Source organism: Sphaerodactylus townsendi, linkage group LG15 (genome assembly GCF_021028975.2).
Source record: "Sphaerodactylus townsendi isolate TG3544 linkage group LG15, MPM_Stown_v2.3, whole genome shotgun sequence".
Taxonomy (NCBI): domain Eukaryota; kingdom Metazoa; phylum Chordata; class Lepidosauria; order Squamata; family Sphaerodactylidae; genus Sphaerodactylus; species Sphaerodactylus townsendi.
The window spans coordinates 8,818,764-8,832,462 of record NC_059439.1 but is presented as its reverse complement, the minus strand read 5'-3'; the positions used below and the strand labels follow the sequence as shown (position 1 = coordinate 8,832,462).

Genomic DNA, 13,699 nt, shown 5'->3' with positions numbered 1-13,699 from the left:
GAGAAGCCTGATACTAAATTCCAAAATCACAGGTCCTCAGCTATTCCTGCAATGAAGAATGTACACCAAGTACAATGTACTTAGAATTCATGACTGGACTTATAAATGGACCTTTCATGAAAGTCAAGCAATTCCCAAGTTCGCAGCTTAAAACATGCATTTATGGAAAAATTTTAAGTTAAAGAAGCCCCTGGCAAATTTTCTTTGGTTTGAGGAGCTGGGCACAAAATTTAGAAGTCTCCAGGACTTTGTATTTTTCCCAATTACTGCTACCACAAACCATAGTCCTACCTAGCACCTTCACAGTTCCTTGTGACATATGCATTGACATGACATAAATAAATATAGAAGTAACTTCAGTTGCCCTCACTATAACAAAATGCTTTCCTCTAACCCTAACTTAACCTCATCTGAATTTCTCATAATTGCATTGCTCTAAAAACCCTATTTAAATTAATACTGGAGCCAGTATAGAAAGAAACTGGTTAAGAAATTATTTTATCCATTATCACGGAAGGGTACAAAGTTAACACATTAACAAGCAATGACAAGAAATTCATGCACGTGCGTTTTTATGTCACACAACAAAGCATATTCTGATGAGAAATGGACTTCATACTTTGTACAAACTGAGGATTACCAAAACTGAGGATTACCAAAAAACACTACAGTAAAATGGTGAAAATACAATGAAATTCCTTGGCTTCATGGCAACCTGGCACCTGGGATTTGTTAAGTCCTGCATGAAAGAGTCTTCAGGCTTCCCCCGAATATATATTTATATTTCAGCAAATATTCCTTAATTTGAAAGATGTTCCTCATAGTCATCTTCAGTTTGAAAAAGAAAGGAAGAGAGCTTTGTCAGTATAATAGAGATGAACGAGTGACTCAAACCCACCGATGTAATAACAAAGTATTTATTAAAAACAGGATAAAAATGTTTTCATTGCACACAGATGTATTATTCTTCCTTCTCTTGTTCTTGGAATGGTGATCCAGTAGTACTGAATTCAACATATGCATCTGAGGCTCACTCAAATAATTTTTCACACACTTGCCTGCAAGCCATAATGAACAGTCCTGTGGTCAAAACCCTGAAGAGTTTATGACCAAAGCTACAGAGCTTACTCCATTCCTACAGATATTATCAGCTACAGGTCTGGTGGGAATGAGTTATTGCTAAACTGCTGCACAAAACTGAAGTACCAATTCCAAACCCTCAATATTAGGGCCAAGTCCTACTCTTACTTCCGTATCAATCAGGAACACTGCTTTGCTTCAACAGTAGCTGAGCATTCAGTTCCATTGAGCCTTTTAATTACTCTTGAGAAAATCTTGTGACTATCTCATATTCCTGCAACATGAGTGAAGGATGAAGATGAAAAAACATATCCTACCAATTTATTTCATTGGCCAAATAAAAGGCTGAGATGATAGCTTGAATCTTCACAATCTTCTAATGCTTTATTTTTATGTTGAAATGATACTGCTGGATCTTTAAGGAGTACCAAAATATGACTTCTGAGACATTGCTGGTTAACTGCATACAACGCTATGGGAGAGCATCGCTCTTGCTGAGTTCTAATGCAATCCTTACCACTGTTCCTGAATGTAAAATATTCTCCCAATTTTAATCTTATTCTTTTAGGCAATTCCTCCAACTTGTCCTCCTTTTCTATTATCTCAAATATTCATCATGTGCTTTTGTTCTCCTAATAACATCATTTTAATACCCATCAAAACACTGAACATTTCCTGGGAAATTTTAAACTTTCTATCTTTTGCAGGAATCGGTAGCTTTTAGGTGTGTAATGTTCCTGTTCTATAGAATAAACATTGTCCTACGAAATCATCATTCTAGGAACAATCCTGAAAAAACAGCTTCCAAGGTTATACTCCTGGGTCTGATCTTGTTAGGTCTCAGAAGCAGGGTTGGCTCCCATTAGCACTTGGATGGGAGACTGCCAACGAATATCAGGGTCATTATCCTAAACATTAGGAAGAACTGTCAGGGCTGTTTGACAGTGGAATTCACTGCCTCAGAGAGTTGTGGAGTCTCCTTCTTTGGGGTTTTTTAAACAGAGGCTGGATGAACATATGTCGGGAGAGCTTTGATTGTGTGTTCCTGCATTGCAGGGGGTTGGACTTGATGGCCCTTGGGGTATCTTCCAACTATATGATTTTATGATCATTACGCAGTGGAAGGCAATGGAAAACCAGTTGTGAGTCTCTAGCCCTGGAAAAGTCAACTGGGTGGCCTGAAAATTGCTGCAACCTGATACTTTACACTTGGGTGTAAGTTACTGAACTCAGACTTTTGTCTGAGTAGAAGTACATGGCTCATTGCTTCAAATCACTTTAAAACCCATGAGGCTTTCGCACCTACTATCTCAATTATTTCCATGCTGGAAAGGCAAGTCTAACATCTTTAGACTGGTTCTACAATTTAGGACGTTTTCCTTTAGCATGTACTGATTTAAACACTTTTTACATCTTAATTCTAATTGAATCTCTACATTAGGCAGAGTATTCATCCAGAAGAAAAAAGGCTCTTAACTTCTATAGTTTCCAAATAAAATCTCCAGCTGGTGTATAACAAATCAGTCATAGGCCCTTTCCACACGGGCCTTTTACAGCGCCCTAGGAACAGCAAAAACGCCATCCCTAAGGAGCTGTTCACATGGGGGGCGCAGCTGCATCGCAGCCACGCCGCCCTCGCTCCCCCCCAATGGCGCGAAGCCACTGTTTCCAAACCTCACTCCCCGAGGGAGGTTTTCTGGAAACAGTGGCTTCCAGCCGCTGCCGTGCAAACGGCAGCAGCTGGAAGGCGCCATCCCCCTTTTCCGATCGACTTACCTTCCCTGCAACCTTCCGGCGCGTCACTGAGGCCTGGGGACACGCCCCCCTGCCCTAAGACTCCAGACCGGTCGCGCAGGGCAGGGGGGCATGTCCCCTGGCCTTGGTGACGCGCCGGAAGGTCGCAGGGAAGGTAAGTCGATCGGCAGCGCTGCACCGTCTTCCCTGTCTTTACCGGGACCATTCGTGCGAGCGGTCCCGGGGTGTGTGTGTCTGCGTCGTATACGCCGACGCACCCCCCCAGCGTGGCCGTGCGGAAGCGGCCATAGCGTCCACTAATTTTTAACAGTAATGTTGATGTCAGTCTTTTAGTTTATGATGATTTAGAAGGATTATGACCCTCCTTTTAAAAACCTGGAGTAGAGAAGTCTACTATGAAAGATGATGGCTATGTACATCTTAAAGTATTTGGGGCTCTTCCAGCACATTTTCAAGCAATTGGGGACAACATGGAGTGGATTAAGCAAAAAGGAATGTCATCCCACTACTGCAAACTCTGACAAGAAAAAATATATATTTAAAACAAGCACTGACGCCTGCCACTTCTTTGTTAGGTGAATGAATGAAAGAAATTTCTTAAGTAATTACTGAAAGTGCATGTCACTTAGAGACTTGCTCTGGGAATGAGAAGAGTTATGCCTGGGGTCTAGACGAAGAAGAAGAAAAGAATTACTCACCTGCAATTACAATATAATAATGAATTTTTAACTTTGTTCCACCCTACTCCGCCCCTGGCATAACAAACACCCTCAGGGCACCTAACAGCACAAATAGCCACAATATGAAATTAAATGCTAACCATGGGAGGGGAAAAAGAGAGAACCAGTTACAGCATAGATCCGCTGAACAGACAAAAAAAACATTTTGCCACGGGTAGGAGGAATTACAAAGCAACACCCTAATGATCCCACATAAAAGGCAGAGTAACTTGGCCCGCTGGCTCACTGTCTGTCTCTCTTTTGACTGCTTGCCCTTTGATTCTTCCTGCCAAGTTTTAGCAAAGCATATCAATTGTCTACAATGTCTCTTCGGATCTCTACTGCATCCAGGAGAATTTCTTCGCATCTCGGGGGAGATGGAGGTGTCAAAATGGCGAGCTTTGGAGGAGGCAGTCTGCATGGCTTTGGTGGGGGATCTGCAGCAGGACTAGGCTATGGAGGAGGGCTAGGCTTTGCAGGAGGTGCAGGGGGTGGCTACTGTGGAGCCGGCTTTGGTAGTGCCTCCTTGTCCGGTGGCAACTATGGAGGAGGCTACCGGTCGAGCTCGGTTGTGGCTTTGGGGGGTGGTGTTGGAGGGGGCGAGAGTGTCCTCCTGGCTGGTGCTGAAAAGGAAACTATGCAGAACCTCAATAACCGCCTAGCAAACTACTTAGAAAAGGTGCGTTCTCTGGAGGAGGCCAATGCTGAACTTGAGCGAAAAATTCGCAACTGGTACGAGAAAAACGGACCTGGGGCGCCTGGAGTTACCCGTGATTACAGCAAATATCACCACATAATTGAAGATCTTCGGAACCAGGTGAGAAGTGGTTGCTCCATCTGAGTCAGAGTTTGAAAGTTAATTGTTTTTAAAAATTAATCTGGAGCATTTATTGTATTTGGACACGATGTAAGCTGTCCCAAGCCCAGAAGGGGAAGGGCGGCATATCAATCAGTCAGTCAATCAATTAATCAATCAATTAATACAAATGTTCAGCAGCATGTACAGTTCGGGCAGACTACCTCAGTGATGTTCAGGGTAATTCAGATTTAAATGAACTAAATCTGCACAAGTGATGGAGAGATTGCCTGAGGACCACCTTCTGCTGTATATACAGGACATAAAAACCCCAATAGTGCTGTCTTTGATTGTATATACTAAAATATATACAAAAGTTATATACAATACACACACAAACACACATAGAAGAAGATCAGTAAAAGACCCAGTTTATCACATTTATTTCTCTAAGGCCCCTTCACAATTGTTTGCAAGTGGATTTTGCTATTCCGCACAGCTTCAAAGAGAACTGAAAGCAGTTTGAAAGTGCATTATTCTGCATGTGCGGAATGAGCCTAAGACTCAGTGACTACTAATTATATTAAATATACTTTGAGGCCAGATGAGTAAATCCAAGAGTGGAATTTCTTATTCAGGGAACTAGTTGCCCAAATCTACAAGTGAACAATCAAGTTAACAGAACTCAACTGATTTAAGCTCAAGCTGATCACATAGCTGGGTTGTTTGCTGAATTGCTGGATTGTTAGAAAAGTATCATTCTAATGTGTGATTCTGCCAAATGATAACATTGAAAATGTTGGTATTAATTAGTTAAATGAAAGTATTTGAATGATTTTCATCCTGCATGGATTATAGCAAAAATAACTTCAAATTGTTCAGATGAAAAACTATAAAATCCAAGCTTTATTCCCTGTCCTTATTTCTTCATAATCATCACATTTTAAGACAGGGAGTTGTTTAAAATGTTCCCAAAGAAGAATGTTTATTTAAAAATAAAAATACATTCTTGCTCTGTGTTAATTTTCACCAATTCTTCATAACATGTAAATGCATTAACTGCTAACTTACAAAGGGGAAATTGCCACAAAATTAAATAAAGCTTTCTTCTTTTCATATTTCATTTCAGATCATCAATGTGACAACTGAAAATGCCAATGTAGTTTTGCAGATTGACAATGCCCGCCTGGCTGCTGATGACTTTAGACTGAAGTAGGCTATAGGCAAACTTTTCTGCTTATTAAAATTCTAGTGTGTATTGGAGTACTTTAGTCTTCCCCTTTCCATTAACAAGACTCACAAACACACAGCTGAAACCAAAATTCTGTTTACAGTACTGTGTATAAAAACTTCGCTGTGCGTCTGAGATTGAGCACAGTGTATATAAGAGCAGACCACAGCATTACAGGTGGAATTTGTTGTAGAGAACAAAATTGGCAGTCACCAGCTATACATGAATCTGAATACAGTTTCAGGTGTCAGATACGTATGATACCCCTAGTATCCAACTCATACATATCAATAAAAATGTTTATTCGTTTTAGCCAATTCTTGATAGGATTGGTTGTGAAAAATACCATATACAAGTTGAGTGAGAATTTGAAGCCATAATTCTCAGGTTCGTGTCTAACAACTCATCTCCTGGAATTTAGTACATGACCCATCTGATATATTTATCTTAGAGTTAGAATGGACCTTACCAGGGCATCTAATCTGATTCCAAATGAAATTGACTTCACAGATGCCTAAACATTTTTTTTAATATCATAGGAGACTATTCTTTATTTTTGCACACTATATGGAAAAGGAATTTATTTTTAACCTCCATATTGTTTTCAGGACCTTTTTATTTGCAAAGCGATTTCCAATGTTGATTTTTAGTAACAACTGAGCTGTTTTCGCACACTGAACATGTGTTACTCTGCTCCCCATTTTCAGATTTGAAAATGAGCTCTTCCTTCGCCAGAGTGTTGAAGCTGATATCAATGGCCTGAGGAGAGTTCTTGATGATTTGACCATGAACAGATCTGACCTGGAGTCACAGCTTGAAAGTCTTTCAGAGGAACTGGCTTACCTGAAGAAGAATCATGAGGAGGTAAAGAAAATTATGTTATCCCTTTTGCAACGATTGTTTTATTCTGTGGGGAAGTTCATCTTCAAATTCTCCCTCAGTCATGAAGCTCACTGGCAAGTTAGCCTTAACCCTAAACTCAGGGTTAATGAACTGAATGCATAACCCATATAAACCTAAAGATTTGGGATGAGAAACAATAACAGAAGAAATAAAATCTCATTAGAAGATATGAGTGTGAGGGTTTTTAAAAACTAAAACTTGCTCAAATAACAGATCTTACGTAATTCCTAAATTATGTTTAAATGATACCTTTAGAATGTTTCTGGGGAAATGATAAGATTCAAAGTAACCTCAGAGAAGTATTTTGGGATAGTTATACAGATTACCATTAAAACATTTCACTCATACTCCTCAATAAGATGAGTTTATATTATAAGTAGAAGAGTGGTTAAGAGCAGTAGATTTGAGAACTGGGGTTGATTTCCCACTCCTCCACATGAGTGGTGAACTCTTATCTAGTGAACTGAATTTGTTTCCCCAATCCTGCAAATGAAGCCAGCTGGGTGATCTTGAGCTAGTCGTAGTTCTTTCTGAACTCTCCCAGCCCCACCTGCCTCACAAGGTGTCCGTTGTAGGTAGCGGAAAGGAAGGAGTTTTTAAGTGACTTTGAGACTCCTTATGGTTGAGAAAAGCAAGGTCTAAATCCAAACTCTTCTTCATCTTCTAAATCAGTGGTGGCGAACCTATGGCACGGGTGCCAGAGGTGGCACTCAGAGCCTTCTCTGTGGGCACGTGCAAACAGAGCCCCCCACACACACACATCTAGGCTGGCCTGGGCTGCTGGGCTCGATTATTAGCATTAAACTTAAGACCTGGTTTTGGGGAAGCAGTGTAGGCAACCCTGTTAAGTGCTGTTAAACCCCACTGATTTTCATGCGAAGAATTAAAGCACGATTCTTTACCTGGGAATAAGCTCGGTTGCTGGCAATGGGGCTTGCTTCTGAGTAAACCCTCCTAGGGTCGTGATTCATCTGTTGGAAGAGTTGCGTGGTTGCTTCAAAGCAAAGCCACCAACTACCACCAAGCTTACTCCCGAGTAACACATGCCTCGGAGCCAACCGTTTTTTCTAAACTAAAACCTCAGTATTCAGGTTAAATTGCCGTGTTGGCACTTTGCCATAAATAAGTGGGTTTCAGGTTGCAATTTGGGCACTCGGTCTCAAAAAAGTTCGCCATCGCTGGTCTAAATGATGTGAAAGACTTATGCCTGAGACCCTGGATTGCTGCCTGAGTTTAGATAGTGTCATAAATTAGCTTATTCATTAGTTCACTTTCTTACAATGACTATCCATTACTACCTGTGTGGTCCAATATTTAAAACAAAATAAATGTGGTTAGGGATGGTGTTTCTTCTCCACCCCATTCCACCATAGCCCCAAGCAAATCATCATCTTACACTTTCGACCAATAAAGTAAAACTGGGATATCTAGATTTCAGATAAGTACTACTGGAATGAGTTCATTTTTTTGAGCTGTTTGAGATGCCTTCCCTTACTTAGAACTATCATGCTTGGTAGCTGTTCGGGGGGGAGGGGGGTGAATCATAGCTGTACAGGCTCTGCACCTAATTTGGATTCATGAGATACAAAAAGTCTTCTCTCTGTTGTATTTTATTCTGGCAAAACATCAACAAATATAAATTAAGAAACATAGTTAAGGAGCAATTAAAAATCCCAATACCTGGCTAACAGAGACAGAAAAAAGTTAGCAGAATTGCTTCATTACTTCTGTTAAGGGTGGCACTAAATGTGCATGCATTCTACAGTCACAGAGAACTCTTAATTTTACCCGATAGAAGTTTGCACAAGTCTCAATCAACCCAATGTTCTTCAGTCAACAAAATTGCTTTTATAATGATTATCTGCTCAATATTCAAAATGCCAAAAGGTACAATGTCAAGTGCTGCTAACACTGTATTTCAGAGAAACCTGTGCCAACCCTGTTTTCTGGTTTGCCTGGAATCTACCTGCCCCCCAAACTGCAATACCCATAGGCCAGCACAGTGGAGACTTTCACCATAGCAACATGTGAACAGCATCTAGGAAAACGAAGAACTGAGTTTTATTGCTAAGTGACCAATCAACACATGATTTGTAATAGAATAAAGTTTATATAATGATTGTAAGAAAGACATAGACTATGTGTGGATGTGCCTTAAGAAGACCATTATGAAAACTTTGTTAAGAATTGACCATAGATTTTAGTAGACATTTTTCCAGGAGGACAACGGGTGCTGAACTCAATGCTTATGCTTTAACTCAAGAATAATCTGCTTGAATACTGTCATCTTCTTCCCCAGGAAATTAACTTACTGAAGAGCAGTTGTACCGGTGATGTGACTGTGGAAATGAACGCCGCTCCAGGAATCGACTTAACTAAGTTACTGAACGACATGAGAGCGCAGTACGAAGACCTTGCAGAACAAAATCGCCAAGAGGCTGAAGAACAGTTTAACAAAATGGTAAGAATCACAATTGAACTCTCAACTGTGCACTCAACTTAAAACATCTGCTCCTAGAGTGGGTAACTGGATCTTCTGGAGAAAAAAAGATACCAAAGTTAAGCATTGTAACCATCAAACATTTACTGTTCTTTTGTGATGGATGGTGAAACACCTTTATCATTTTTACCTTACCTTCCTACACACCAGAAAACAATAACAAACAATCTTGCCTTTGGGGACCTTTTATTAACCATTTCAATAATGAACTCTTTTAAAAGCACCTTTGCAATTCTCTTCCTACTGAAAGAAGAAATTAACCTCCATGTCTTTTAATTATTTAAAAAACCCGAAACCCTGTGTTTCTAAAATCAATTACGATTAACAGTTTGCCTATAGTTTAATTTACAGTATGTCTGTCCTATTCTAAAATGCAAAGTGTAAATTGTGAAATGCAATATAAACAGCAGAACCAGGCTGTCAACAGCATGTTAATAAAATCAGCATATTAATAAAAACAGCATATTAATAAAATTAATAAAATGGCATTACAGAAGCACACTGTACAACAACAAATGCATTTCTTTTCTTAATTTAAAGTTTACTGATTTCCGCCCTAGAGTCAACCACTGCAGCAACAGATCTACGATGATGCTGGAGCTGCAAACTCGGCCAGGAATGAGTTAATGGAGCTGAAACGCTCCTTCCAAGCACTGGAAATCGAGTTGCAATCCCTCATTGCTAAGGTTTGTATTTTTATCAATCTTTGAACAGTAGCATGCATCTGTACAATCACTTTCCATTAGAGAACAGAGCGCTGGAGGCAAATGTCTTTTTTTAAAAAAGTATGTTCCTAAATCCATACACTAAGAAAGCTAGTCACAGCAAAAAAGCACACTCTCAAGGAAGAATTAAAAGATCCCAAATTCTAAACAGCACAGAGCACATTCTCCCTACCCTTAGCTTCCGGCATAAATACAATCTACTGCACTCAAAATCAGAAATACTTTGCTCCAGGGCAACACTCCTGAACAGCATGTCTAAAGGATGGATGTCCAGCTTGAATAGTTTTGAACGGCTTCTCACTTTAGCGAAACTGCCATTCAGTTCAACTAGTCCGTTAAATTGCAGGAAGAAAGTGGGTCCCTCGCGCTATCTGCTGTAGTTCTAGTTTCTCTGCAACATTTTAATAACAATCATATGTATTGTCTAGGTGTTCAATTCGAGACTGCAGAGGTGCCAAATTCTATACCAGAAGCAACATTCTAGATTTACTCAGCAGTCCTTAAGAACATTTGAAACATACAAATTGGTTCTCTATTTTAAAAGTATTCCAATTTGATAATTAGAGGATATAAATCAAAGGATTATCCTTTAAAACTGACACTACTTCTAGGATACCAGCATGGTGTCGTAGTTAGGGTGTTGGACCAGGGTCTGGGAACTCAGGTTCAAATCACCACTCTGCCACAGAAACTTGCTGGGTGGCTGTGGGCCACCCTTGACCCTGTCTAGTATTTGGATGGAAGGCCTCCAAGGAATACCAGGGGTGTGATGCGGAAACAGGTAATGACAAACCACTTCCCAACATCTCTTGCCTTGAAAACCCGATGAGGTCGTGACTTGACAGCCAACCCCCCTCCCCTTCCAACTGTATAATTCTCTCACTAACAGAAAGCCTCGCTGGAAGGTACTCTCATGGAAACAGAAGCAAGCTACAGCTCTCAGCTTTCCCAGCTCCAACAGCAAGTCAGCAGCCTGGAGGATCAGCTGCAGCAGATCAGGGCTGAAACAGAGTGCCAAAATTCAGAGTATCAGCAACTCCTCGGCATCAAGACCCGCCTGGAAATGGAAATAGAAACATACAGGCGCCTGCTGGATGGAGAAAGGTAAGCAAATGGGTGGTAGCAGCAGCAGCAGATATCAACTTGAGAGCCTACTCTGCCACCGTGGTGTGGTTGAGGCAGCAATGGCTTTCCGACAACCCTAACCATCCCAATTCACCCATTCCCTACCCTCCCTTCCCCACTCATGTGATCTACAATTATATGGGGAGGGAGGGATTTTTTAAGATTATAAATTCAATGTTAATTTTTAATTGGGCAACATAAATTAAATTGGGAAATATTGGTGCCATGAGAATTTATAGGAACTTTAGATGATTATTGTGGAATTTTAGTGCTGTATGTTCTGAAATTGTTGTTTTATAGATGATTTTATTGTTAAATGTAATGGATATGATGCCTTTCAATATTGTCAGCCACCTTGAGCCCGGCCCTTTATCAAGCAAAGAGTGGGATATCAAATGTAATAAACTTAAAATAAAAACAAATATGAATCACATAATTACTAATAGGGTCACTGTTAGTATCAATAAAAATAAATATGAGTCACATAATTACTAATAGAGCCTTCTACAAAGACCTTTATTAACCTTCTCCACTGCCATTTTATAGACTTCCTTCAACACTGTAAGAGGACTAAAAACTATTATGTTATTTCTTTATAACAGTTTCCGATCTTCATACGAAACTAAACACGTCAGAGGTAATTACAATTTATTGTTTCAGTAATGACTTCCAAGATAACTTTTAGCAGTTGCTGAAAATTGGGTGACATTATGAGATGTAATTGGCCAGTGGGAAGTTGATAATGTTTTCGCTTGCAGACCAAACCAGATTTTCGAGGTTTGCAAAAATTTGTCCTGGCCTACAATTCCCCCTACAACTTTTGGTCTTTCTCAACTCAGCTCTGGCAGTTGCCTCACATTAGTGTACGGTAGATAGACAGGTTGTGTGAATGCACTTCATTTTACTTTGTGTTGGTTTTCATGTTGATTATTTTTAGTGGCTAACACTGTCTTAACATTTGTCCCTTTCAGAACCAACAAAAACCAGGGTAGTTAAGACCATTGTGGAAGAGATGGTGGATGGCAAAGTAGTCTCTTCTCAAGTGAAATCCATTGAAGAAAGGGCAACTAAGTGAGAGGCGTAAAAAAGAAATTCAGGGGCCTGCCAATGCATGCCAGCAAGGTAGAACCCAGAAGACAATTTCCTGAAACCAGAATCAATTGCAGCTTAGTAGTTTCTTGCAAACAAGGAGTCTAAAAAAATACAATATGCTTGTCTTATCATTATTCAGAGGTGTATTCTTTTTATGGTATTGAGAACTATATTCTGTTTACTCATGCAATACACTAAACTTTCTAATTTGCAAGGTATACCTGTCTGACTCATTGTATTTCCAACTCTTACATGCTCCCTTACCCTTGGCGATAAAAAAAAAAACCACTGGATTTTAAAAATCACTGTAGATACAACCACAAGATTTACAAGCACTGCTAAAACGCTATTAATTAATACCAACCACCATTGCAACTACAACTGTTGTTTAAACCTAGACTAGGGTCAGGTGAAACTGCAAGATAATACTGGGAGGATAACTAGAGCACATGTGTCTCAATTAATGGAAAGGGTTTGCCAGTGTGAGAATAATGAGAGATTAGTTTAAAACTTAGAGTGAAATCAGACATCCCTGACCATCAGGAGCAGTTGAAAGCCAGATGGAGCAATACGAAAGACATGTTGATTTTATTCATTCACTGAATTTATATCCTACTCTTCTCACAAGGAATTCCAGTGAGCCTACATAAGATTCCCACACTGACCAGACCCAGACCTGCTTAGTTTCAGCCAGGTTGTTACATGATGTGCATTTGGTACAGCGATATCCAACATGGTGCTTCTTCTCTACAGTGCCTACTGATGTGCTTCCAGGTGCTTTTTCTCCAAAGTACTTCTTCCCCAAAGCAAACAGCTATTCCTTGTCTACCTCCACCCTACTGCAACAAGAGATGCTTTGAAAGTACCCAAGAGACATTTACCTTTGGGCCCAAAGGGAGTGCCTATTTGGAAATAAGAGAATGCTTAAACCGGGATCGCTCAGTGATTTGCAAATTCCCTTCTCACATTCTACAGTGGTACCTATTAATGCAAATCTCAAAAAGGTTCCCTAGGCCCTTCCCGCAAACCAAACCAAACATTTTGAGGCAGGAAAAAAAAGTTTCCTCCATGAAGTTCCTCATGATTTTTACTCCAAAACATTTTATTTCCTGTCTCAAAACGTCTTATTTGGATACTGTCCCAAACTATCTTTTTCTGAAAATGGATTTCTGGAAGCCTTTCTTTTGTGGAACTATTTTCACTTGTTGCATGGATCTCTTTAAAACATTTCCCTCGCCACTTTGTAGTCCCCCGACTTCCTTGTTCACACTATTTTGTGAGCTCACACCAGCAGTCCTGCACTGCATTTCCGTCATTTTTTTTAAAAAAAGTTCAAGGTTAACGTCCACATAGTTACATGCATACAACCCCTAGAGAATCACCACAAGGTTTTGAGGCCTCGTAGCATTGAATCTACAGGCCTGTTGTCAGACTGACCTATGGTGGACGAAGGGTCCCTGTTTTAAGACAGACAGTGGCACCTCTGCCAGTTCAGACAACATTGGGATGCCCAGCAAACATTTGCAAAATAGTCTTCGACAATACATTTGCAAAATATTTTCAGGGTTAGAATCAAGAACAAAAAACTTGCGAATCAAGAACAAAGAACTTGCGAAAAGGAAAAAGTAGAATAAGGAGGTAAATGGTAATTCATATTTTCCTTATTGCAGACCAAAAGCAAGTTTTCAGGGGATTGAAGCTAGCCCAATCTATTCAGATCCTGCAAACTAACCAGGTCACCCCTAGATAGTATCTGGACGACCAAGGAATACT

The 13,699-nt window shown here is 40.1% G+C and overlaps 1 protein-coding gene across 1 annotated transcript; it reads left to right on the top strand.

The window, feature by feature from the left end:
- Positions 1-3,786: 3,786 nt before the first annotated feature.
- LOC125444693 (keratin, type I cytoskeletal 24-like) lies at positions 3,787-12,144 on the top strand. Its single transcript, XM_048517275.1, has 8 exons — positions 3,787-4,371; positions 5,480-5,562; positions 6,289-6,445; positions 8,784-8,945; positions 9,545-9,670; positions 10,599-10,813; positions 11,437-11,471; positions 11,806-12,144. Exons 1-8 carry the CDS (start codon positions 3,877-3,879, stop codon positions 11,907-11,909), a joined length of 1,377 nt encoding a protein of 458 aa, XP_048373232.1. The 5' UTR covers positions 3,787-3,876; the 3' UTR covers positions 11,910-12,144.
- Positions 12,145-13,699: the final 1,555 nt, after the last annotated feature.